At 44.3% G+C, this 24,412-nt stretch overlaps 5 protein-coding genes across 5 annotated transcripts; 4 read left to right on the plus strand and 1 right to left on the minus strand.

Annotated features, from left to right (window-relative positions):
• The first annotated feature begins 1,278 nt into the window (after positions 1-1,278).
• LOC120423396 (probable serine hydrolase) lies at positions 1,279-2,533 on the plus strand. The gene is made up of 2 exons (XM_039587189.1): positions 1,279-1,491; positions 1,557-2,533. The coding sequence occupies exons 1-2, from the start codon at positions 1,375-1,377 to the stop codon at positions 2,478-2,480; spliced, it is 1,041 nt and encodes a 346-aa protein (XP_039443123.1). The 5' UTR covers positions 1,279-1,374; the 3' UTR covers positions 2,481-2,533.
• A 1,889-nt stretch (positions 2,534-4,422) lies between these two features.
• On the plus strand, positions 4,423-7,990 carry LOC120423414 (eukaryotic translation elongation factor 2-like). Its single transcript, XM_039587214.1, has 4 exons — positions 4,423-4,491; positions 5,288-6,617; positions 6,809-7,115; positions 7,363-7,990. The coding sequence occupies exons 1-4, from the start codon at positions 4,423-4,425 to the stop codon at positions 7,535-7,537; spliced, it is 1,881 nt and encodes a 626-aa protein (XP_039443148.1). The 3' UTR covers positions 7,538-7,990.
• A 51-nt stretch (positions 7,991-8,041) lies between these two features.
• Positions 8,042-9,438, plus strand: LOC120423387 (probable serine hydrolase). The gene is made up of 2 exons (XM_039587169.2): positions 8,042-8,398; positions 8,463-9,438. Exons 1-2 carry the CDS (start codon positions 8,333-8,335, stop codon positions 9,384-9,386), a joined length of 990 nt encoding a protein of 329 aa, XP_039443103.1. The 5' UTR covers positions 8,042-8,332; the 3' UTR covers positions 9,387-9,438.
• A 2,105-nt stretch (positions 9,439-11,543) lies between these two features.
• Positions 11,544-14,327, minus strand: LOC120423397 (pre-rRNA-processing protein TSR1 homolog). The gene is made up of 3 exons (XM_039587190.2): positions 14,099-14,327; positions 13,760-14,030; positions 11,544-13,696 (listed from the first exon to the last, which is right to left on the minus strand). Exons 1-3 carry the CDS (start codon positions 14,202-14,204, stop codon positions 11,632-11,634), a joined length of 2,442 nt encoding a protein of 813 aa, XP_039443124.1. The 5' UTR covers positions 14,205-14,327; the 3' UTR covers positions 11,544-11,631.
• A 1,842-nt stretch (positions 14,328-16,169) lies between these two features.
• Positions 16,170-17,712, plus strand: LOC120423405 (stomatin-like protein 2, mitochondrial). Its single transcript, XM_039587206.2, has 2 exons — positions 16,170-16,436; positions 16,494-17,712. Exons 1-2 carry the CDS (start codon positions 16,359-16,361, stop codon positions 17,556-17,558), a joined length of 1,143 nt encoding a protein of 380 aa, XP_039443140.2. The 5' UTR covers positions 16,170-16,358; the 3' UTR covers positions 17,559-17,712.
• Positions 17,713-24,412: the final 6,700 nt, after the last annotated feature.

Raw genomic sequence — 24,412 nt, forward strand, 5'->3', positions numbered from 1 at the left:
CGTTTTATTATTTTTTTTTTCAGAAGATCAGATTTCTGCCAGAGGTTGTCTTCGGAATCTGCTCCTGATCAGAAGCTGTTAGTCAGTACAAAAGACTGTATGCGGTGTCGGTGCTTCTCGAGATTTATCATGGACATACGGATCCGCCAGCTGTCGGTTCGAGAAATACCAGCTAAAATCCGTTACCTGACCGTTGTGATTCTCCGTACCGGCAGGTTCTCGATTAGTATACACTGAGCAAAACTTACACAGCTCAACGAAGTGTTCTACACATGATCTGGCCCTGCTGTACAGAGCACTCAAATATCAATCGCAAAACACTTGAAATTTTGGTGATTGGCCATGAAATAATGTCAATAACCAAACACTTGAATTTTAAATGGTGTTGAAAAATAAAAGTACGTACAAGCGATTTACAGGTTCTCGCTTGCTAGTCGTGCACGCTACCACTGCGCCGGCCAGCCAGTTAAAAACGGGAGAGTTTTTTGTGCTATTGGTTCTTGGTGGTTCTTGCCTCGCTTCTAGCCTTCGATGAAAGTCGCGCAAAAATCAATCAGTGAAACACATTAAATTCATGTGGATAATCACGTTGACTTTGAATAGTGCCTGTTTTGGGTAGATCTTAAGATCATTTTCAAGTGTTTTGATCATCATTTTGAATAGTTCAAGACGGTGGGACAAATTCATGAGCAAAAAAAAAATGAAAAGCTTGAGCCACCCGAATGAAAATAACATGTTAAAAAATACCAAAAAGTCAACCGCCCAAACACTTGCATTTGATAGTGGTTTGGATTGATGTTGAAACACAAACCAATTAGATCTACGATGTGGCCAGATCAAGTGTTTGGGCACTTGAATAAAAAGTGTGGCATATTTTCAGTGTAGGTAGAATGAAAGTGATGTGAAATGTGTGAAAAAAGTGTGTGTTTTTTTATATATAAACAAAACTTGATTGCAATAAAACCGTGTAAACCGAGGTGTAAACCGTGAAATAAATTTATATAAAAAAATAAAAACTATCTAATTGTTTTACATTCCTCAAAACTTTTGGAAAACTATACGATTTTAACTACAAACACATTAAATATTTATGAGAAAAGCATTGCAAATTTATGTGCGTCGTCACGTGAAGTTAACGTGTTTTGCTATTGAATTTACCGTGTCGCGGATGAGAATTCTTGAAGTGATTTGCACATGACATTCACATGCAATGTCGTATGGGGCAGATTCACGTGTGGAACACTTGAGATTGCTATGTGTGTTTCTTTCAGTGTATAAAGTTGGGCTGTCAGGCTGGAAGCCACTTGACGACGACGACTCTATCGAGACGAGATTAGCGCACCTGCTGCTGCAGCAATTAAAAGTGGTGTCACAATGTCAGCCAGCACGGAGAATATCCCTTTGTCATCGTCGTCGGAAGATGAACTGCGCACTTCGGCCGATCCCCATCCGATGATTAAGTTCATCGAGCTGTACGATAAAAAGCACAATGTAAGTGAGGAATTGCTCCCGTCAAGTAGCAGCTTCCAGCTCACAAGCTACCTATCTTGTTTTAGGTGACGGAAGTTGAGATCAGCATCCCGTACGGGAAGATTGCCGGCAAGTGGTTCGGTCCCAAAAACATCAAGCCGATTCTGTGTCTCCACGGCTGGCTGGATAATTGTGGAACGTTCGACCGGTTGATTCCTCTCCTCCCGGAAGATGTCAGCTTCCTGGCGATTGACTTCCCCGGCCATGGGCTCTCATCCCGCATTCCAGACGGTATGGCCTACCACCAGATGGACTCGTTGGTTGTGGTTCTGTACGTAATGCAAGAGTACAACTGGGACAAGGTGGCCCTCATGGGACATTCGATGGGCGCAATCATCGCGTTCATGTTCGCCGCCATGTTCCCCGACAAGGTCGAGTTCCTGATCGGAATCGACGCACTCAAGCCGCAAACGCACTATGCGGGACGGTTCGTCAAATACGCGGCACCGGCCATCACCAAGTTTATCGAAGCGGACGCTCGGAATCGCGAAAACAGCGAACCTCCAGCGTACACGTACGAAGAAATGATCGACAAGATGCTCGAGGGAACGTTCCAGTCCGTAACGCGTGAAGTGTGTCCGTATCTGCTGCAGCGGAACATTAAACCGTCCAAAAAGTACCCCGGCAAGTATTACTTCAATCGGGACAACAAAATCAAGTACAACAACGTTCCCGGCTGGTCGGACGAGGTCAACTTTGAGCTGGCCAAGCAGGTTAGGGCGCCCCAGTTGGTGATAAAGGCCATCGATTCGCCCTATCCGGGCTCGTGGGAGGGATTCAAAGCGGTGGTGAAGATTCTCCGCAAGAACAACCCGCAGTTTCACGTGGAGTACATAAAGTCGTCGCACCACATTCATTTGACGCACCCGGAGAAGGTGGCGCCGGTCGTGACGGACTTTTTGAAAATGTATTGGATTAAGCACATGGATAAGGTAGTCAGTAAGCTGTAGAGAGCGTCAATAAAGAGTTGGGGAGGGATAATCTCCGAAATGGGTGCTAGGAATTGCGGGTGATTGTTAGTTCATATCCGAAGGCACTCTTGTTTTCTCGAGATTCGCAAACAGACCAAGTTTGACGAGCTCAATACAGCTGGAGCTCATAAACGTTGAAACTAATACATACATGCAAAGTTTTTTAGTGAGAAACATCTTAGACCGTGAATTGGTTAAATTATTTTTTCACAAAAATACTACAACTACATTTTTTTACATTAAAAAACTTCTTAGCATGGTGCTCAAAACTATTATTGTAATGTATCCCCACGCCTCATCCTACCCTGTAAATTCAGAATTGTGTCGTGGTTTGAACACTCCGTGCTCAAATTCAACCTATACTTCTACGAATCATCTCTTCGGTAAACTTTACACAGTAGGCCTGGCCGCTTTAACGTTTGTGATGTTTCAATGTCGTCTAAAGCAATGGCGCGACCTCGGTTGCGACAGATTAGTTGCTCTATTGTTAAGGAGGTATTAGACTATGACAAACAAACAAACTCGCACTTTTTGGCAGTTTGCTTGATTTGTTTGTTTGCCTGCATTTATTTTCAGAAACGTCAGACTTCTACATTTAGCTTTGTTTGCGTGTTTGGCAAACTGTCAAACGCGAAAAGGTTCGAGTTTGTTTGTCATAAGACTACATATAATTAGTCCTTTTGATTAGATTAGATTTTAAAAACCTAATTTGGGCGCTAAGTTGAACATTTTTGAAAAAATAATGATTTCTTTAAAAAAAACAGTTTTAATTTTGTAACGCCGATATCTGTTAAACTGGTCCGATTTTGGACACATTGAATTTTCTAATCTTTTCGCAAATCAAACAATTTATTTCTTTTTTATATCAAGACCGACATTTGGAAAGAACGTAATATTAAAATTCCAGCTCATATTAAATATGCCTTGATTAAACATATTTTTTCTACGGTATCAGAGTTATCAATTCTTAACATTGAATAGGGGAGCTGGGGGTAAGTCGGCCAGGCGGGGTAAGACGGCCACCCCACTGTTTTAATAAGTATACTAATAAATAATACTAAAATGTTTAGCAATACTGTTCCTCATGCTAAATAATGCACCTTTGCCAAACATATTGTTTGAAATAGTATAAAAATAGCTCAAAATAAACAAATAATTGTTGAGCTTGATACTGGATGTGATTTTCATGAATTATACTTAGGCATTTTTGTTAGATAACAATATGTTATCCTGTCATCGAATATTTTTTCATGTTAAATTGAAGTTTTCCCTAGATTATGTTCCTCGGCAAAGTTTAAAAAAAGACGGCAACCCGTAATTTGTAAATTTTATTTGATATAGGTTATATTTTTGATGGTTTTTTGACTATTAGGACAAATTTTTTGATAAGGGAAAAAAATTTCAATACAACCATCCATTTTTAATCAAAATGCTGTCCTGTTAGTTTACACTGTATATCAGAAATTACGTTCGATTGAACCAAAACTGACACCGACGGCTCTTGAAACGAACGTACTAGGGTAAATTCTCGTATGTTTGGCAGGTTAAGCTCTCGTTCCTAACTCCATCCAATTTGCTGATTTGCACTATTTAAACAACTAATATTGCAAAACTTTTTATAGAAACTTGCTTGCTCACTTCTTATTGAGCTATTTATCACTCGATTTCAGTTGAAAACGCTTTTAATTAGCTTTAATTGAATGTCAAAGTTCTGACCTGCCAACATTAGAGGCACGCTGGAATTAGATGCTGTTCCCCTATTATTTTCATTATTTTTAGTGGCTGGAAAAACTATTTCCAATCTGGGTGCTGAATAGTGGTTCGCAAAACGGCCTCAATTTTGAACTGTCAAAGTGGAACCAATTTAATGTTCGCCAAAAGAAGAGAGTATTGTTTTCGATCATTAATTTTTTTTGCTGGAATGAAAATATGTGGCTTTGAGGATCTGGAGTTGGAGTCAAGAAATCTTATAAATGTTGAAGGCAAGATCGTAATTTTTAATAATTTTGAATGGAAGTTGTTTATGGAGTCGATGTGGGTATATCCATCCGAAGTTGTCTTTTTTGTTTGATTCCGTTTGCAAACCTGGTTTAGTGAAAATCTTCTCTGTTTGTTGGATCAGCTTCGCTAGAATTAGTGATGTTTTTTCGCTGGACCAGGAAGAGCTGCAGGATTCCAAAATCAGCCAGGGAATTTATCTGCGACATCGCAGAATGACACTCTTGCCGCAGTTCTTCGTCACCCGTAAAAAAAAAACACTTCCAACCGATCAAAACGCGACCATTTTTCAGAAAAAAAGTCAAAAACTAGACAAAATAAAATTATTTTAAAGCAGCTCATTTACCAGTAAAAAAAAAGTCATGCTTGTGCTTGAACAGCCTGTTACTTTGTAGATGTAAACAAAGTGGGATCATTCGAAAATCACGTTACGCATTCTCTTTATTCATCAATCATCACCCAGTTTCCAATGTTTCTTGGACGAATTAATGGGAAATTTTCTCAACACTTTATTTTTTTTCAGAGATTGGCGCGTAAAAATTCGAAAAGTTAATATTTTTTCTCAAACTCAGATTAAAGTGGCAATAAATTGAAAATGGTACTCAATTTTTAACAAATAGTGCTTTCCGTTTAAAAAAATATTTCATATCAAAAAGTTTACAAAGAAAATGTTTTGCTTAGATTTCGATTTTTCTTTAAAAAATATATAATCTATTTCCAAATTTATAACTCAGTCGAATAATGAAAATCCAAAGTTTCACCACCTCACGGTGCTATTTCAATACTAGCTTAGTATAAGCCGCCATTATTGCCTGTGGGGAGAGAACTTCTTCAACCCCAAGACCAAGAAGTGGGCCAAGGTCAAGGATGACGACAACAAGCGTTCGTTCGTGATGTACGTGCTGGACCCGATCTACAAGGTGTTCGACGCCATCATGGGCTACAAGGCTGACGAGATCCCGAAGCTGCTGGAGAAGTTGAAGGTGGTGCTGAAGCACGAGGACAAGGACAAGGACGGCAAGAACCTGCTGAAGGTTGTGATGCGTACCTGGCTGCCGGCCGGAGAAGCTCTGCTTCAGATGATTGCCATCCATCTGCCGTCGCCGGTGGTTGCCCAGAAGTACCGTATGGAGATGTTGTACGAGGGACCGCATGACGATGAGGCCGCCGTTGCCGTCAAGAACTGCGACCCGGAGGGTCCGCTCATGATGTACGTGTCCAAGATGGTGCCGACCACCGACAAGGGCCGTTTCTACGCCTTCGGACGTGTGTTCTCCGGAAAGGTCGCCACTGGCCAGAAGGCCCGTATCATGGGACCGAACTACACCCCCGGCAAGCGTGAGGATCTGTACGAGAAGTCGATCCAGCGTACCATTCTGATGATGGGCCGTTACGTCGAGGCCATCGAGGATGTGCCGTGCGGTAACATTTGCGGTCTGGTCGGTGTCGATCAGTTCCTGGTCAAGACCGGTACCATCTCGACCTTCAAGGATGCCCACAACATGAAGGTGATGAAGTTCTCCGTGTCGCCTGTGGTGCGCGTCGCCGTCGAGCCCAAGAACCCGGCCGATCTGCCCAAGCTGGTCGAAGGTCTGAAGCGTCTGGCCAAGTCCGATCCTATGGTGCAGTGTATCATCGAGGAGTCCGGCGAGCACATCATTGCCGGTGCCGGTGAGTTGCATCTGGAAATCTGTCTGAAGGATCTGGAGGAGGACCACGCCTGTATCCCGCTGAAGAAGTCCGACCCCGTCGTGTCGTACCGTGAGACCGTCTCGGACGAGTCCGACCAGATGTGTCTGTCCAAGTCGCCGAACAAGCACAACCGTCTGTTCATGAAGGCCGTCCCGATGCCCGATGGACTCGCCGAGGACATTGACAACGGTGACGTGAACTCGCGTGACGACTTCAAGGTGCGTGCCCGTTACCTGGCCGAGAAGTACGACTACGACGTGACTGAGGCGCGTAAGATCTGGTGCTTCGGCCCGGACGGAACCGGCCCGAACATCGTCGTCGACTGCACCAAGGGTGTGCAGTACCTGAACGAAATCAAGGACTCGGTCGTCGCTGGCTTCCAGTGGGCCTCGAAGGAAGGTGTGCTGGCTGAGGAGAACATGCGCGGTGAGTTTGGGACTGTGTCGGTGGGAGGGTTTGAAATCTTTATGATGATCTTCTTTGTTCCACGAAAAACAAATTTGATGGATAAACAAATTTCAAGCTCAACAGGTCTGACGTTTCTTAGGGAGCAACGATCTGGTTGACTCACTTGTTCAAAACAAGTCACTAATCTGGGTTTTCTCTTTCAAACACAGCTGTCCGCTTCAACATCTACGACGTGACGCTGCACGCTGACGCCATCCATCGCGGTGGTGGCCAGATCATTCCGACCGCGCGTCGCGTCCTGTACGCGTCGTACATCACGGCCGCTCCGCGCATCATGGAGCCCGTGTACCTGTGCGAGATCCAGTGCCCGGAGGTCGCCGTCGGCGGTATCTACGGTGTGCTCAATCGTCGCCGTGGCCACGTCTTCGAGGAGGCCCAGGTCGCCGGTACGCCCATGTTCGTCGTGAAGGCCTACCTGCCCGTCAACGAGTCGTTCGGCTTCACCGCCGATCTGAGGTGAGTTCAATGGTTTTGGTTGGATGAGACTTTTGGGGTGGCAAATTTTCCTATCTATCCGGCGAGCTGCTCGATGATCGCTGGTCAATTTAAGTTTGCCAGAGTAAAATTTGTTCGAAAAACATTGTTTTTTCTTCCTTCCTTAGAATTTACAATACCTGTCTTACAAGACAAATTCATTTTGCGGCGTTACTTTGTAAGATTTTTGTCAATCGCGTACTAAACTCAACCTCCTTCTTGCTCACAGATCCAACACCGGCGGACAGGCGTTCCCGCAGTGCGTGTTCGATCACTGGCAGATCTTCCCCGGAGACCCAGCCGAGCCCGGCACCAAGCCGTACGTCATCGTGCAGGACATCCGCAAGCGTAAGGGCATGAAGGAAGGCATCCCGGATCTGTCACAATACCTGGACAAGTTGTAAATCATTCTTTATTGTAACACCCTTCTTACAATTCAACAACAACAAAACAACCTAGCAGAATATGGAAGGCAGGAGTGTGTGTCCAGAGCTACAACAATGAATATAAAGAGAATAATTTATACATGTTTACAAAAGTGACAAATCCGGGCGCGCGCCTCCTCGTGCGTGCCTTTGCATCCACTCAGAGCAGAACTACAAATCCCTTCACCACCACCAAAACCCACGCTTTTCGCGCCGCGCTTTTTCCCTTCGATCAACAATCCCCGTCTCGTGCCGGGGGCTCCATCGTGCTCGTGTTGAAGAAAAAACACAACAGAACAAGTAGAAGAAGACAACAAGAGAACGTCAGTGTGTGGCAGAACGTAAAGCGTAAAATCAAAGCAAGAGAGAATATAGAAGATGCGACATCTTGTTGAGCAAAAAACGCCAAACTAACTGGCGCAGAAACGCAAACGAGTGTAGTTTTACTTACCACACAAAATGGGCGCGCATTGTAATCGATCAATCTTTCGTTTTTTTTACGCAACACGTAATTTAATCATGGTTTCTTTTCTCTATTTCCATTCATTACCGGTTTATTATAGTTTCCAAAAACTTGATTGCTATTATTTTGCACTACGAAGTAAATTGGGAAATTTATATAACACACCACCATCAGCTGTAATTTACAACCTTATTCTAGCGCGCTAGTAAACTGATAAGTGCCCCCATCGATAAGCAATCTCTTCTTCGGTCATGTTTTGCAAACTCACCCCACGAAAACAGTCCAGTTCCGTTGCTTAGCTAGTTCAAACCATGAGTGACGATCCCACGACCAGTTCCCTGATCAACCTGGTGGAAGAACACGATCGTCAACATGGCGTAAGTAAACACACTTCTTCATTTAGTGTGACTAAGAATTTTAAAACAAAACGCTTCATTCCAGGTCCAGGATGTTCGGATCAAACTGCCGATCGGTCACATCGCCGGCAAGTGGTGGGGCCCCCGGAACGTGCGGCCAATCCTGTGTCTGCACGGCTGGCAGGACAACGCCGGAACGTTCGATACGTTGATCCCGTTGCTTCCGAAGAACGTTAGCTTCCTGGCGATTGACTTCCCCGGCCACGGGTACTCTTCGCGCATTCCGGACGGCCTAACCTACCAGACCATCAGCTCGATCAACCTGCTGCTGGCGATCATGACCGAGTACGGCTGGAAGAAGGTCTCTTTTATGAGTCACTCGATGGGAGCGGTGTTGCACTTTGTATTCGCAGCGATCTTCCCCGACAAGGTCGATCTTATTATTTCGCTGGACTCGCTCAAGCCACAAGTGCTTCCGGTGGAGTTCATGATCGCACGGTTGGCCGATTCGTTCCCACAGTTTATGATCGCGGACGCGCGCAACCAGCAAAAGTCCGAGCCGCCGGCCTACACGTACGAAGAGATGATCGAGCGGTTGCACGAGGGCACGTTCCAATCGATCAGCAAGGAAACCTGCCCGTACCTGCTCCATCGGAACATTCGGAAGAGCGCGAAATATCCGGAAAAGTACTTCTTCACGCGGGACAGTCGGCTTAAGCACCACGCGGGTCATCCCTTTTCGCACGAACTTATTATGGAATTTGCGACGCGACTCAAGATGCCGTTTATGTTCGTAAAGGCCACACGATCGCCCTACTTTGAGGAGAAAAAGTATTACGATGAGGCGGTGCAGGTGTTGCGGGAAGGGAATGCATACTTTGAGCTGCACCAAGTTGAGGGAAGACACCACGTGCATTTGACCAATCCGGAGCGGGTTGCGCCGCTGGTGACGGATTTTTTGGCCAGGTATTGGACCAAGGATGAGGACGTGGTGGAGAGCAAGTTGTAAATGTTGTTGAAATAATTGTTTTGGTTGAATAAAAACTGGTTAATAGTGAGCACATTACGATATCTCAATTTCAAGTACTCGACGACGTGCCATACGGGCTACGATGCTAGGTGATTTGCAAAAAGTGGTAGTTTTTGCTGAATATTTCGATTGTAATTTTAAATTTTGAGTGGATGAAGTCGTTGGTTTTTATAAACGATGGGAAATTCAATTCAAAATAAAACAGACAAATTTAAATAACGCAAACTAATGCTTACAATCACAGTTGAACTTCTCCAAACCTTAGAAATATCCTATGAATCATTGTTAAAACTTGTAATCTTATTAAATTGCTCTGGCCACCCGTGAAACATTCGCATCCGAAGCTTTAATACTACATAGTTCTGTTTTGATATTTGTGTCGTGAAGTACGCCATATTTTCCGTCGCGCAAACCAAAAATCCAAAAATTCTAATCCGGCGGATTCACCTTAGGCTCTTCGGCCGTGACAAGCATACCGGTATCGACGAGCCTGCCGGCCGCAACACCGTCAACAACAAACGCTTCGGTCGCAAGAATTGCATCTGAAGGATCGGTTACACCGACCGGGACTGGTCGTTACTGAACAACTTGTTCCGACGGGTGAAAGTTCAAAGATTCGCACAGCAGCATTGTTAATACGGTGCCGATGGAGAAGAGCCATACCATTCCAACTGCCGACATTCTACAGGTCGTTCCTATTGAACAACAGGGGCTGTCCTCACAGTACGAGGAGGAGGAGGAACTGAGCCTTTCCGGAATGATTTTCCTTACTCTTGCCCTTACACAATTTTCTGCTTGCTTCATAAATCTTTGTTTCTATAGCAAATAACACTTTTTTCACAAATTTACTTACAGATTACGACTCCAACTGGGACATTAGGGTGTAATATGAAAATCGATTTTCCAGCACAGCATTATTTTAGTTCCTTTTGGGGTCCTAAACAACTCCCCAAAGTTTGGGAACGATTGGTTTAGTCCTCACTTTGCGCAAAGCGATTCAATTTTCCATATAAATTTGTATGGGAAAAACCATTTTTTTGGATTTTGATATTTATAAAATCCACGTTTCACGCTGTACTAAAACCGGATTCATATTCGGATGCTCCGGAAGGTGCTCTACAACTTTCCCGAAGAGAGTATGGTGCTAGCTTGTCGCTGAAAGAAGATACAGCGTCCTCAAAACTCGTCTAAAACGTGATTTTCGATCAAAAAACACGTTTTAGACGAGTTTTGAGTTCGCTGTATCTTTTTATAGGAGCAAGTTAGCACCATACTCTCTTCGGGAAAGTTATAGCGCACATTCCAGAGCATCAGAATATGTATCCGGTTTTAGTACAGCGTGAAACGTGGATTTTATAAATATCAAAATCCAAAAAAATTGTTTTTCCCATACAAATTTATATGGAAAATTGAATCGCTTTGCGCAAAGTGAGGACTAAACCAATCGTTCCCAAACTTTGGGGAGTTGTTTTGGACCCCAAATGGCATTGAAAAATGGTTGTGCTCGCTAAATTTGGACAACTTTATTTTTTTCCATACAACCATATTACACCCTACTGGGACATACAAGTATATCCAGCTGCCTCTTGTGGACACGGATAAGATCGTGGAGAAATTGGACAGTAACAACGCGCTATTGATGCATATTTGTAATTTTGTCGCAAACATGGAGCGATATATTTCGAAAACGAACCCAGCTGATAACATTGTGGAGAAGCTTGGTGAGAAGAAGAAGGAAACATGTGCTAAAGCTCTGAAAATTGAGACAGGTGCCAACCAAACTAATATTGATCCTGGCGTGCTCTCACCGCCACCTGCAGAACGCCAAGTGCTTCCCACCAATTCTCGGCCATCGATGACCACCGCGGGTTTCGACGACTTCGACGAGTGCGATGACCGGTGGGATAGCAGACATCCAAAAATCTCCGAAACACGCATTCAAAACTTTGCTCCCGGCTTGCCGATACTTATCGCGTATCAGAAAATTAGTACATTAGTCAATGAGGTACTTCATGGGCAGCTCACCAAGAGCCAACAGAGGATCCACGCGGCATAGCCACGCAATTTGCGCACTTGACGCGTCTAATTACAAGGGACAATTTCCTTCAAACTCTACCCACGGCAAACGTCTTCAAGTTGGTGTTCAATACACTGTTTATATTATAAATTTGCAATCAACAATCAATTCCGCCCAAAGAATAAAGTAGATCAATCACCTACCTCTCTACTCCTGCATCTCCTCGTCCTCCTTCACCGCCACCGCTCCACTCGTGCCGGCCTTCGGACAGGTTTCGTACGGACACGACACAACGCAGTCCTCGTACGTCCACTTGGGGAAAACTCGCTTGTACAGATACAGCATGACCGTGTCGTGCGACTTGAGCTGCGCGTCAAAGATGCACTTCATGTGGCCGTGCGTTCCGAGCGATTCCTTGATGTGTCCTAGGCGACCCAGCTTGGTGCGCAGCTTGCACGGTTTGAAGTACTCGATGTCGTCCGGGTTGAAGAACATGTACCGGATGACGGCCGACTTGCGGTGGATTTTGAACGGGTGGCCGCTGAGGACGGCTCGCTTGAGGACGACGCGGTCCGGGTTGCAGTGGATGACGCTGCCGGAGGCGACCATGCCGAGGGAGGTGTCGGGGTTTTCGCGGAAGCAGACGACGGGGGCTGGGGGGAATTGGATCGGGGCGAAGAAGGTCGCTACGACGGTCATTCCGGGTCGGAAGAAGCGCTCGTACTTGTGCTTGTCGCCGTTGGTGTGCTGGCTGAAGATGGGGTTGACGATAAACCGGCGGAAGCCGCACTGGACGATCAGGCGTTCCTTCGACTTGAGTGGGATGGTGGAGTTGGGGGTGCGCTTGAGGCACACGTTCATCACGGACATTTGGTGCTCGTAGGGGAGGAGGCCGTACAGGACGAGGGTTTCGCCGGTTCCGGTCGAGCAGTGGGCGTTCCAGGCGGCCTGGGGAACGTTCTTCACGTGAATTTCGATGTACCAACCGGGCATGACTCCGTCATCGACTTCTTGGGCTTCCTTGATGATTCGCCTCTTGGTGCGATCGAAGCTTTTGAACTGGTAGATACGGGCGTAATCCAGAGGTAGATTTTCCTTGACGTCCCAGGGGGACGTGCGGAACGATTCCAACCCGCGATACTTGCGGAAACGCTCCTGGGCTGGGATGTTCGCTGGTGTGTCGATCTCGTCCGGGAAGATTTCGTCGTCCTTGGCAGCTTGAAGCTTTGCCAGCGAGCGCCGCTCCTCTTCCATGTCCATGTCCTTGTCGTACTTGGACGCCGAAACCGGGCCGTCCGAAACGCTGACTTCGTCGTACTCTTCCTCATCTTCTTCGTCGGATTTGTCTCCGATTTTGCTCTCGGAATCCGAAGCGCACGACATGTAATCATCTTCGCCCTCTTCTTCGTCGTCCTCGTCGTCGTCGTCTTCGTCGCTATTATCCTCTCCGTCCACTTCCTCAATATCCGGAATCCACGCCGCCTGGTACTCGCTCATGCCCTTCGGAATCCGCTTGATCAGCTTCTTCTTGTTCTCGCTCTTTGAAGCTTCGATTTCCTCCTCCGTTGGCCACGTCTGCTCCGCATCCATCGCATCCGGAATGTTCTCCTTCTGCAAGCTTGTCTGCTTCGCCGGATCGGCCTTAGCCAGCAGCTTCATCTCCCCGGATGACATCTCCTCATCGTTCTTGCGCATTTTGTACGGATCTTCCGGCGCGTAAATTTCCGACATTTGAAAATCGCCCAGCCCCGGAATGTGCACCAGCTGGTTGACCGACAGCGGAACTCCACGCAAGAAGCCGGTAACCTTCAGCGTTCCAACGCATTCCTCGCCCATTTCCGGAACAAACTCCAACTTCTCGCCAAACAGATGCGGCCGATTCGCCTTATTGTGCAGAATCTTTCTCTTCTGACCTCCGACGCGCCTCAACAGATTCAACCCGTCCGTCTTCGAGTCCAACGTCATAATCTTCTCATCCGGCAGGACGCTCGCGATGGCCTTCTGGACATCGTTCTTCACCTGGCCGCGCTTCTTCGGCGCAATCGACTCCAGATCCATCAGACAGACCATCGGCGTTGGCAGACCCTGACTGAGCGCCATGTTCAGCAGCTTGGCTCCGGCCCGGTCAATCACGTCCTCGCCTCCGGCTTCGGTCGCCGAAAGCAACAAAATCGTCGAGTCGCAAACCTTCAGCGAATCCAGCACGCTCAACTCGCGACCGTGTCCCGTCTCCGGGCAGAGGAACGAGAACCGTTGACGGAATCGGGGGACGCTACAAAAAATAAAGATTTGTTAGTTTTTAATTGTTCAAACATTTCAACCTCCAAAAACTCACTTCATGTACCGCACCCGCTCCGACACCTTCTGCACGGTGGCCTCCTCGTCGCAGCTCTCAATAATCGCAAACGCCGAGTTCGGGTCCACATTCCCGTTCAACGGAATCACACACGTCAAAAACGGTGCCGTCGTCGCCCCTCCAATCGCCCTCTTCAGCGCAATCGCTTCCTGTCGCTTATTCTTGCGGATCTGGTTCGCCTGCCGGCGCCGATCCTCCCGCCCCAGCTCCCGGTTCGGCCGCTTCGTCACCGACTTGACGTTCGTCTTACCTGCAAGACACAAAAAAAAAACGTAAACAAAATTCCGACTCACAAAAAAAAAAGTCCAAACAAAAAACCTTTTGCGACGCGGTCCAGGGCACGCTTGGATGCGTGTTTGCCATGTTTGTGCGACTTGTTGGTTTGCTTGAGCGCACCGGCCTTGTGGATCGTTTCGATGGCCATCGTTGCGGGACTTTTTCGCACGGAACTGGGCACAATTTACGCGGAATTTCACGATTTTTTGCGGATGCACTTAGGCACTGCACGACGTGCGCGACATGTTGACGAACGGAGAAAGAAAACGTGGTTTTGTTTACAAGAGTTTGACGTTTGGCGGCGAAGAAGAGGCCCGGTGTGAAAAATATGCGGAGGAAAAGTATGACAGGGTTGCGAGGAAAGTGGTCGAAAAAAAGGAGGTCGAATTAAAATTTGAAAATTAAAGAAAATCATATACAGTCATCCCTCATATTCGGAACAGTTTACAGATCGGCCAATGTTCAACAAATCATATAAAATCGATAATTAAATATAATGATTTGCTTTTACCTTCATGTGAAAGCTTTTCTTGCGATTTTTCGATTGATGCATAGACCGGCTGTACATTTTTACGTTATATATCTCGTTTTCAAAGAAAAACATTAACCCTTGAAATCCACAAATTTGGAACACTTTTTTCTTACGATGTAAACAAACTTTTTTTTTCTCTACAGGAGTACATATTTTTTACAAAATAATGACTTTGCACTCCGAAACCAATAAAACTTATGCTTAGTAATGTTTTATGAATGGTCTGATAACTTTTTTTGTGAAAATATCAGTTAAATTCAGGTGTTCCACAATTGTGGGAGGCACAATAACATCCCACAATTATGGAACAGACAATTTGGAGGCAGTGTTTTGGTGCTCTGGATAAAATAGTCTTGGAATGCAGTTTTTGTTTAAAAAGTATTACTTTTACTAGTGAAATAGCGAGAGAATGTCCAAATAATGGCCCTAAAAATAGCAGGGTCGGCAGAAAAGTTGCATTTTGCATTCTATTGACAAATTACCACTAAAGTGTTCCGAATTTGTGGGTGTTCCGAATATGTGGGATGACTGTATTACAATTTAAAAGTTCAACAAATTAAAGAATTAGAAATTTTCAAGGTTCAAATAAATTAAATTCTAAATAAAAGATTCAGGAATTCAACAATAAAAAAATATAAAAAAAGTTTTTTTTTTAATATTAATTTAAAATTGTTAAATTCTTCAACCATCAATTTTTTTTATTTTCACAATTCAAAAATTTTAAAATCTCAAAAAAATATTATTCGAAACTATAAAAAAACCATAAATAAATTTTCAAAATTCAAAATTTCTAAAAATCATTGGTCCAATTTTTTTTAGATTTAAATTTTTAGATTAGGAAATCAAAAAAGTTCATGCAAAACAATGTATTTGAGCAAAAATCAAAATTCTACAATCGAATAGTTAAAAAAATGCATTTAAAAAAGAACTTTTTAAAAATTTCAAAAATTGAAAATCTTGAAATTCAACATAAAAAAAAATAAATAACATAACAAATCAAAACATTCAAAAATTTTAATTAAAAAAATATCAAAATTTCTAGAATTCAATAATTTAAAAAAAATAATTAGAAAATCAAAAATATTTTGAATATAAAATTACAATTACATAAACGAAAAATATTTGCAGCGGCCTTAATGCAAAAATAAAATTGGGTTCTAAAATAATGCTTAAATTTGCGATATTATTGTTCACAACGATAAAGCTTATTTTTCTAAGTACTATGACCTCGACTATGACATTTTGTACAACCTCAAAGGATCTTAAATGGATTTTTAAATCATTTTTTTTAAATTAACCCCGCGGCCCTTCTTGACAGAAAAGGTCCTACTTGACACCTCGTTCCGAGGGGACCAACAACTTGCTAACAAGCACCTCGCGAAGAAACGTCGCATTCCGTTTCGGAAAAAAATAAATTAAAAACGAACTGAACCAAATTTTGAGAAATTTTCATTTCTTTGTATTATTTTCCGGGAACTGACATTCCGGGAAATATTCGGAAAGCCCCTTTTGTTTCGCCACGCCATATTTTTCGCACTGGACCAAACGTCTCAAAGAGAAATGTCTAAAATCTCACACGCAACTTTCAACTGTCATATTTTGCATTCGATAACTCCGAGATTGCCGAGTTTACACAACTCTTACTTAAAATTTCTACAACTAAGTGTAATAGAATACTAACCGCTTCTACCTTCCAGCATTAAACGCTTCCGGCCGACAACGTACGTCCTTCGAATGAAATAAGTTCGGAGACAATAACCCACTTAAAACATGATTCGTGCAACAGCCAGACTAGCTCGATTATCTCGGGGAGTTGCCGCGGCCGGATTCCCCGGTCATGGTTCCATGGTAAGATTTTTTGTTGTTTCGTTGTCAATGTTAATTAATCTCTGATTAATTTTTTAGCTCTTAAATTCTAACAATGCTGCTATACAAGCTGCCCAAGTCCGGTACAAATCCACTCCGATCAACACGATCGTCATGTTCGTTCCGCAGCAGGAGGCCTGGGTCGTGGAGCGAATGGGAAAGTTTCATCGGATTCTGGAGCCCGGACTGAACGTGCTGTTGCCCATAGTGGACCGCGTAAAGTACGTGCAAAGTCTGAAGGAAATCGCCATCGACGTTCCGAAGCAATCGGCCATTACGTCGGACAACGTAACGCTCAGCATCGATGGTGTGCTTTATCTGCGCATCTTGAATCCTTACCTGGCCTCGTACGGCGTGGAGGATCCGGAGTTTGCCATCACGCAGCTGGCACAGACGACGATGCGAAGCGAGTTGGGAAAGATGTCGCTGGATAAGGTCTTTCGGGAGCGAGAATCGTTGAATTACAGCATTGTGGAGTCGATCAACAAGGCTTCGGAGGCGTGGGGAATTACCTGCCTTCGGTACGAGATCCGTGACATCAAACTGCCAAGCCGTGTCCACGAAGCGATGCAGATGCAAGTCGAGGCGGAACGGCGCAAACGAGCGGCCATCCTGGAGTCGGAAGGTGTCCGGGCTGCGGACATCAACGTCGCCGAGGGCAAACGACAATCTCGAATTCTCGCTTCGGAAGCCCAGAAGCAGGAGGAAATCAACCGCGCCAATGGTGAGGCCGCTGCGCTGCTAGCCGTTGCCGACGCCCGGGCCAAGGGACTTAAGATGGTGGCCGAATCGCTGCTGTCCACCTCGGGCCGGGACGCCGCTTCGCTGACCGTGGCGGAAAAGTACGTTAATGCATTTGAGAATCTGGCCAAGAAAAACAACACGCTGATCGTGCCGGCGAACGCGTCCGACGTGACCGCGATGGTCGGCCAGGCGATGCAAATCTACAACAGTCTGTCGGCGGCCTCCGCTGCGGACCGGAAAGAATCGGAGTCGAGTGGTGGAGCAGCTGGCGCGGCGACGGTTGAGCAGTGGCAGCAGATGGGAAGTGTGGAGGAGAGCGCGACGCACGGCAGTGGAGCGAGCAAGCCGGCGGAACAGTGAATCGACCTTATGGGCACCCTTTAGGCATATTTGGTTAGTGGTTGCGGAAGGGAACGAGGAATTCGGAATGGAATGAACCACGTTCGCAAGCGACTGTAAAACGGTTTGAATAAGCTGTAAATAAAGTTGGAAGGCTGATTCATAGTTTCATGAATATGACAATTAATTCTTATTCCGACATCCTGGTCCAATCCTAGCAAGCCATGCTGTATCCATATTCAGCCGCACTCAATTTTTTTTCATTGTGCAGCTGATTGCATACCCTTCAGGCGTAATCTGAAAACGCCATAATTTATACAGCTGGCGCGATGTATTGGAAAAATGTCAGGCATGAAACGTTTCACTACTACCATTTCAATACGCGATGACAGCTGTATAAATTATGGCGTTTTCAGATTACGCCTATAGGGTATGCAATCAGTATGCAACAACCACAATGAAAAAAAAATTGAAGTGCGGCTGAAAATGGTCCCAGCATTTAGGGTAGCTTGCTTTGCTTACTGCATACCTACCAGGCGAAACCCATTAAAAATGGTTTATGTCTCTGCAAAGTAAAATAGCCCTTGAGATTGGTGTCTTGACTAGACACGAACGGGAAGAAACGGTTGCAAACAGGATTGGAAGCGAGGGGCGCGACAAATACCTTAATGTATTTAATACTCGCATTAAATACATTAACGAATTATGAATACAAAGAGACGAGTTGTTCCTTTTAATTCCGATATTAAAAATATATAGCGGAATTAAAAGGAACAACTCGTCTCTTAGTATTCATAGTAATGCATTCTGCTAAAACGCTCAACCAAACCACAATTAACGAAATGAATGTCTACACTTTCATCTCCCACTAGAGGGTGACGAGCGGGAATTCCCGGGAAATCGACCATTTTTGGACCTCTCGATTCCCGGGAAATTTGGTCAAGACTCCCGGGAAATTTTAAACTTATATATATCGAAGCAAAATTATATAATCTATTCAGAAAATTATTTGGAAAATTCTAAATTGTTTTAAACATTGGATGTTCAATGCTCGATGTTCAAGTTCGAATAAACCAATTCTTCTCTAATCTTTTTATTCAGAAAGTTTAAATTTTAAATTCCAATAATTATAATTGAGAGAAGCCAAAAAAAAAATTATTGTGCCCCCTTAAGACTAGCATGGAGATCGGAAGGAAAGGGATCAAGAAACAGCTTTACGAACAGCATAACAAAGGAGAGGGAGCGTTTTCTTGGGGCTTTTCTTCACCCTCTCTGGCTTGCTTTCGCTGCCGCTGCTGCCCATTTGAAATTTCCTTGACTGGTTCCTTCCGATGTGCATACACCGCTTTAAAAAAGAAAAAAAAAAAACAAGTTTAAATTGTTGTTTGAGTCGTTATTTGCCATATTTCAAAAATCCCGATACTGGGAAATTATATATTATTCGAAAACATTTTAAACTAAAATTCCCATTCAGTCCAAGAAGCTTAAGAAACAATGATGTATTTGCAGATTTAGAGAAAAAAAAAACATAAGGTAGATATAGTTCCTCTAATTAATGAGAATACTTCAATTAACGTTTCATAGAATAGGGCTGGTATGCTCTTCAAAAGAAAGGGGGTCAAGAAACAGCTTTACGAACGGCAAAACAAAAGAATGGGAATGTTTTCTTGGGGCTTTTCTTCACCCTCTCTGACTTGCTTTCTCTACCACTGCTGCCCATTTGAAAATTTTCTTGACCGATTCCTTCCGAAGTGCGTACCTTACAATAAGTAAGAATCAACTCTCGAGTTTTTTTTGAAAAGGTCCTATAAACAAAATTTTCACTTTTTGCTTTTTGGGTGTTTTTGAATACCCCTGACTCAAGGCGGTTCTAAAAACACCCAAAACGCAAAAATTGAAAATTTTGTTTATAGGACCTTTTCAAAAAAAAGTCGAGAACTGTAAGTAACTTCATTAAAAATACTATTTTTTTACTTTTCTTTTAAATTATTGCCACTATTGGCATAGTCAAAAAAATTACTCCCGGGTCCCGGGAAATGGCCAAATTCAACTCTCGATTCCCGGGAAAATTAAAAATCTCGAGAATCGTCACCCTCTATCTCCCACCATTCAGTTTTGAGCTTGGTTTTGTTGTTGTTGTTTTTCTTTCCTCCTCTTCTCTTTCTTACTCGCTCTCTTTTTCGTTGTCGTCTGACAGCTGAATAAAAAGTTCAAACGCAGGCAGTTTCTTTGCGCTCGCAGTTAACTAACGATTTTTCTTAATATTTCGTTGCACAATCACAGAAAAGATGAATCAACAAGCTGCATCGGAGGTGGTACAGGTTAAATATCAAATTGGTTTCTAGAGCTGAGATGGGGCTCGTGACGGAGACTCTCCAGGCATTCCTAAACTTTTTAGGAATCAGCGCCAGCTCAGAATGAGCAATTGCGACGAGGTCACAGTCAACGAGACACATTTTTTTAATCGGATGCAACTTTCAGTGATCGCTGCTAGGATAAGAAGCGACGGCATCCGTCGGTACTGAAGCGGAAGAATGAACGTTCGAAGGGAAGTGTTGTAGAGGAATTTGTGTTTTTTTTTTTCGGTTTCATTTCAATTTTGATTTGGTGAACATTTTCAGTTGTTTGGATGGTTGCCTAGTTACTTAGGTTTCATTTATAAGTTGCTGTTTTTTGAAAAAGCTTGAGACAAAATTGGTGTTTGTTCCAATTATTGGGTTATAATTTGAAGATGCTACCCTGATTGAATGTCGTAAAGGAGAAAAATAAGATCAAGATTTTCAGAAATAGTTCTTTTTATTTCATGTAATTTCACTACCATTGTGCAGGAAAATCGAAGAGGTTCCATAGGTTCCACTGTTGCTCCGGAGACGATCTTGAAATTGTAAATAACGATCATTGCCAGGACCGCGGCCGGAATCCTTAATGAAGCTGAACGAAATTCACTCTTCTCGGTAACATTATGGAACCGGATCCGGCCTTCGCTCGAGACATTGAATTCTGTAAGCTTGAGCATGAGAATACCAGAAAAATATGCGTATGTTTAGGCAAGAAAAGACCAGCAGTTTCAATCACGTTGATCCACATTCAAGAAAAACAAGCGATCGACAGAGAGTTAGTTTTGGCAGTATTTGAAACTGAATTTATGAATTTAAGAGTACTTGAAGTTTACGTCCGTGTTGGGGAACCGCACATTTGGCTCGTAATTTCCATGAGTTTTTTTTTTACATGTTATGTGCCTTTTCAGCATCTAACAAACGAATGGTGCAAAAATCGGTCCAATTTTATTTTACTGTCCAGCGTGCCTCTCATTTTGCCATATCTGGTGTTTTTTTTTTTTTTTTTTTTTTTTTTTTTTAAAGGTCCAATAAACCAAATTTCCAGTTTTTGCTTTTTGGGTGTTTTTAAAACCGCCTTGAGTCAGGGGTATTAAAAACACCCAAAAAGCAAAAACCGAATATTTGGTTTATTGAACCTTAAAAAAAAACTCCAGATATCTTATCACTTTGACATTGAATTAAGCTTATTAAAAGCGAGATTCTGAGCGTTTTCAACACAAATCAAGTAATAAATAGCTCAATAAGAAGTGAACAAGCAAGTTTTGCCAAATTAGTTGTTTAAATAGTGTAATTCAGCAAATTGGATGGAGTTAGGAGCGAGTGCTTAACCTGCCAAACATACGAGAATTTCCCCTATCTTCGATTCAGACGGGTCTCCTACGAAAGGCAGAATCTCAAAAGGCCGAATCCCGTAAGGCCGAAATTCAAAAGGCCAAATTACTCGAAAGGCAGAATTCTCATAAGGCCGAATCCCAAAAGGCCGAATGCTCAAAAGGCTGAATCTCATAAGGCAAACCGCGCCCAAAAAGGCGGAAACGCATTCCAAACTTCGTTTGTAATGCGTTTCCGCCTTTTTGGGCGCGGTTTGCTATTATTATTTTTTTAAACCATGATTATGTAATAAACATTGGTCTCGAAAAAAGAAGGCATAACTTTCTAGCATTGCTGCTAACTAAATTTAAAATATTCTATTTATTTGCCGCAAAAAAATAATTCTGTAATTATTTGAATTAATTTAAGTACTTGGTGAATGATCAAATTTCGGTTATCGTCATCATAATTCAATCAACAACAAGATTAAAACACTTTTGAAATGCTTTAATTCATTCTACTCTACTCATTTGTATGCATGGTAACAATATGATCGGTAAAGATAAACAGAATGTACTCATTATGTACTTATTTCGCTTAAAATTATAAAAAAGAACACAGTTCATTAGTTTACTGTATCTTTGAACATCATAATCAATGAAAATCGTGAAAATATGAACAAAATTCTGAATTCCACAATCATTCTGCCTTTCGAGACATTCGGCCTTTTGAGACATTTTGCCTTCTGAGCAAAAGACAAAATTCGGCCTTTTGAATTTCGGCCTTCCGAGGTTCTGCCTTTTGAGTTTCGGCCTTTTGAGGCAATCCCATTCAGACGTTATCCAACATCAGAGAACAGCAGTTTTGAAGTGAGTTCATCGGTTGGCACCAAAATTTCAATTTTTGAAGAGAAAAAGACAAAGAATTCTACGTCTGTTTGGAGGTCAAATATAAGACTGTAGAAGTGATGAAGTTCTGTGGTTGTTTGACACGTGACGTGATCAAAGCTTGGCCAACGATGAAAAGCCCACCGGAAACGACAACCTGCAAGTAAAAAGAGAGAAGAGAACGAATGTTGGCATTAGACATTTGCTTCAACTGGAATTCAACTAAAAAAGAAGAGCACTTTGCGTGATACAATTTCAAGTCAGAGCAATTCAAATCGGTCACGGTTTAGTACGAACAGGTCCGTGAATATAAATTTCATCATGTAAAAAAAATGCAAAGTAATAGCTCGTTTTGGTTTAGAAAAGTGCGATTCTTACCTTTAACAGAGGAAACAGCCTGATGCGACGACTTGGAGAAGGGGAATCCAACTTCAACCGTTTTGATCTGTAACAATGGAGAAACTGTTGCAGTGAGAAGATTGAAGCAAGCCATGAATTGAAGCTGTACTTACAAACCATTACTGTTATATCAATCGTACAATAAACACCTACTTTATAGCGTACTCTCGATAGGTTATGGGCCTATCACTTTGAAAAGTTTAAAAATGTCAAACGGTTCCGGAAGTCGCGCGGATGGCGCAGTAGCTGGAAGCTCCAACACGGGATCCGGCGTTCCGGGCCTCGAAAGGCTGGTGGGACGCGCGAATTGGAGAACGTGGAAGCTGGCAACGAAGACCTACCTTCAGCTGGAAAAGCTCTGGGGCGCAGTGAAGCCGAAGCGGAAGGTGGACGGAACGTTCGAGGCGGTTGAAGAGGAAACGGATCTTCGGGCGAGGCTCAAGATCATCACTTTGATCGATCCGTCGCTGTACGTCCACATCGAGAACGAAGAATCTGCGCGGACAGCCTGGGACAGTCTGGAGAACGCGTTCGAAGAAAAGGGCCTGGTTCAACAGGTCGGCCTTCTCCACAAGCTTCTCCGTTTGACCCTGGAAGCGTGCAGCTCGATGGAGGATTACGTGAATCAGGTGATTTCTGCCACGAACCAGCTCAGGAACGCGGATTTCAACATCCCGGATCTGTGGGTCGGAATGCTCCTGCTCGCGGGACTTCCGAAGGATTTCAAGCCCATGATCATGGCGTTGCAGAGTTCCGGCGTGGCCATCACCGGAGATTTCATAAAAACCAAACTTCTCCAGGAGGAGGAAGGTTTCTATGGCAACGAGCAAAACAGTCCGGCCTTCGCAACCACCAAACAACCTGGTCGCCACGGTAAGCAAAAGCAGCAGCAGCCTACTTCGTCCAAAGGTCCTAAGTGCAGGAAGTGTCAAAAATTTGGCCACATCGCTAAGGACTGCAAGGACAACAAGGATCAGAAGAAAGGTGGCAGCACGTTTTGCACCGTGCTTTCGACGTTCGATTTGGGCGACGCCGATGACTGGATCTTCGACTCGGCCGCGTACGCTCACATGACGGCCAACAGGAGCATGCTGGACAACTTGGACAACGGATGCGGTAAGGTCATGGCAGCGAACGGCGGACTGATGGACATCGTCGCCACCGGTACTGCCGAAATTTGGCCGAAGTGTTCCGGCGGCAAGGACAGCGTGACGGTCAGTGAAGTGCAGTTGATTCCGTCGATTGCGGCGAACCTTCTCTCCGTGAGCAAGATTGTGGAGAAGGGTTACACGGTGAACTTCACGAACCAAGGATGTGAGGTGTTCAACTCCGACGGCGACCTGGTAGCGACTGGGAGCCACGTCAACAACCAGTTCAAGCTGGAAAAGGTGTGCGGCTCGAAGGTTGCGATGGCGTGCGGTGCTGCTCAAGGCATGGACCTGTGGCACAAGCGCCTGGGTCACCTCGGTGCGGACAACATCCGCAAACTCGCGAACGGTGCAGCAGATGGAATCCAGATCAACGCAAAAGCTACGAAGGATTGTCGGATCTGTCCGATGGGCAAGCAGGCGCGGTTACCATTCGGGAAGAACGGATCACGAGCTTCGGAACTGCTTCAGTTGGTGCACTCGGACATCTGCGGGCCGATGGAGGTGAACTCCTACGGCGGCAACCGTTACTACATCACGTTCATCGACGACAAGTCTCGGCGCATGTTCGTGTATTTCCTGCAACGAAAGTCGGAGGACGAAGTCCTGGCAGTGTTCAAGACCTTCCACGCGATGGCGGAGCGCCAGACCGGAATGAAGCTGAAGACGCTGCGCACCGACAATGGTAAGGAATACATCAACAAGGGCATCCAAGGCTACCTGCGGACCGCAGGGATCCGGCACGAGACGACGAACGATTACACCCCCGAGCAGAATGGGATGGCGGAACG

This window comes from Culex pipiens, chromosome 2 (genome assembly GCF_016801865.2).
Source record: "Culex pipiens pallens isolate TS chromosome 2, TS_CPP_V2, whole genome shotgun sequence".
Taxonomy (NCBI): Eukaryota; Metazoa; Arthropoda; class Insecta; order Diptera; family Culicidae; genus Culex; species Culex pipiens.

Excerpts from the sequence above, each read along its gene's own strand:
- LOC120423396 (XM_039587189.1), top strand. The coding sequence starts at position 1,375 with ATGTCAGCCAGCACGGAGAATATCCCTTTGTCATCGTCGTCGGAAGAT. Across the intron at positions 1,492-1,556 it reads TGTACGATAAAAAGCACAAT|GTGACGGAAGTTGAGATCAG; the intron begins GTAAGTGAGGAA and ends ATCTTGTTTTAG.
- LOC120423414 (XM_039587214.1), top strand. The coding sequence starts at position 4,423 with ATGAAAATATGTGGCTTTGAGGATCTGGAGTTGGAGTCAAGAAATCTT. Across the intron at positions 6,618-6,808 it reads GGCTGAGGAGAACATGCGCG|CTGTCCGCTTCAACATCTAC; the intron begins GTGAGTTTGGGA and ends TTTCAAACACAG. Across the intron at positions 7,116-7,362 it reads GGCTTCACCGCCGATCTGAG|ATCCAACACCGGCGGACAGG; the intron begins GTGAGTTCAATG and ends TCTTGCTCACAG.
- LOC120423387 (XM_039587169.2), top strand. The coding sequence starts at position 8,333 with ATGAGTGACGATCCCACGACCAGTTCCCTGATCAACCTGGTGGAAGAA. Across the intron at positions 8,399-8,462 it reads AACACGATCGTCAACATGGC|GTCCAGGATGTTCGGATCAA; the intron begins GTAAGTAAACAC and ends GCTTCATTCCAG.
- LOC120423397 (XM_039587190.2), bottom strand. The coding sequence starts at position 14,204 with ATGGCCATCGAAACGATCCACAAGGCCGGTGCGCTCAAGCAAACCAAC. Across the intron at positions 14,031-14,098 it reads CCTGGACCGCGTCGCAAAAG|GTAAGACGAACGTCAAGTCG; the intron begins GTTTTTTGTTTG and ends TGTGTCTTGCAG. Across the intron at positions 13,697-13,759 it reads GAGCGGGTGCGGTACATGAA|CGTCCCCCGATTCCGTCAAC; the intron begins GTGAGTTTTTGG and ends TATTTTTTGTAG.
- LOC120423405 (XM_039587206.2), top strand. The coding sequence starts at position 16,359 with ATGATTCGTGCAACAGCCAGACTAGCTCGATTATCTCGGGGAGTTGCC. Across the intron at positions 16,437-16,493 it reads TCCCCGGTCATGGTTCCATG|CTCTTAAATTCTAACAATGC; the intron begins GTAAGATTTTTT and ends TTAATTTTTTAG.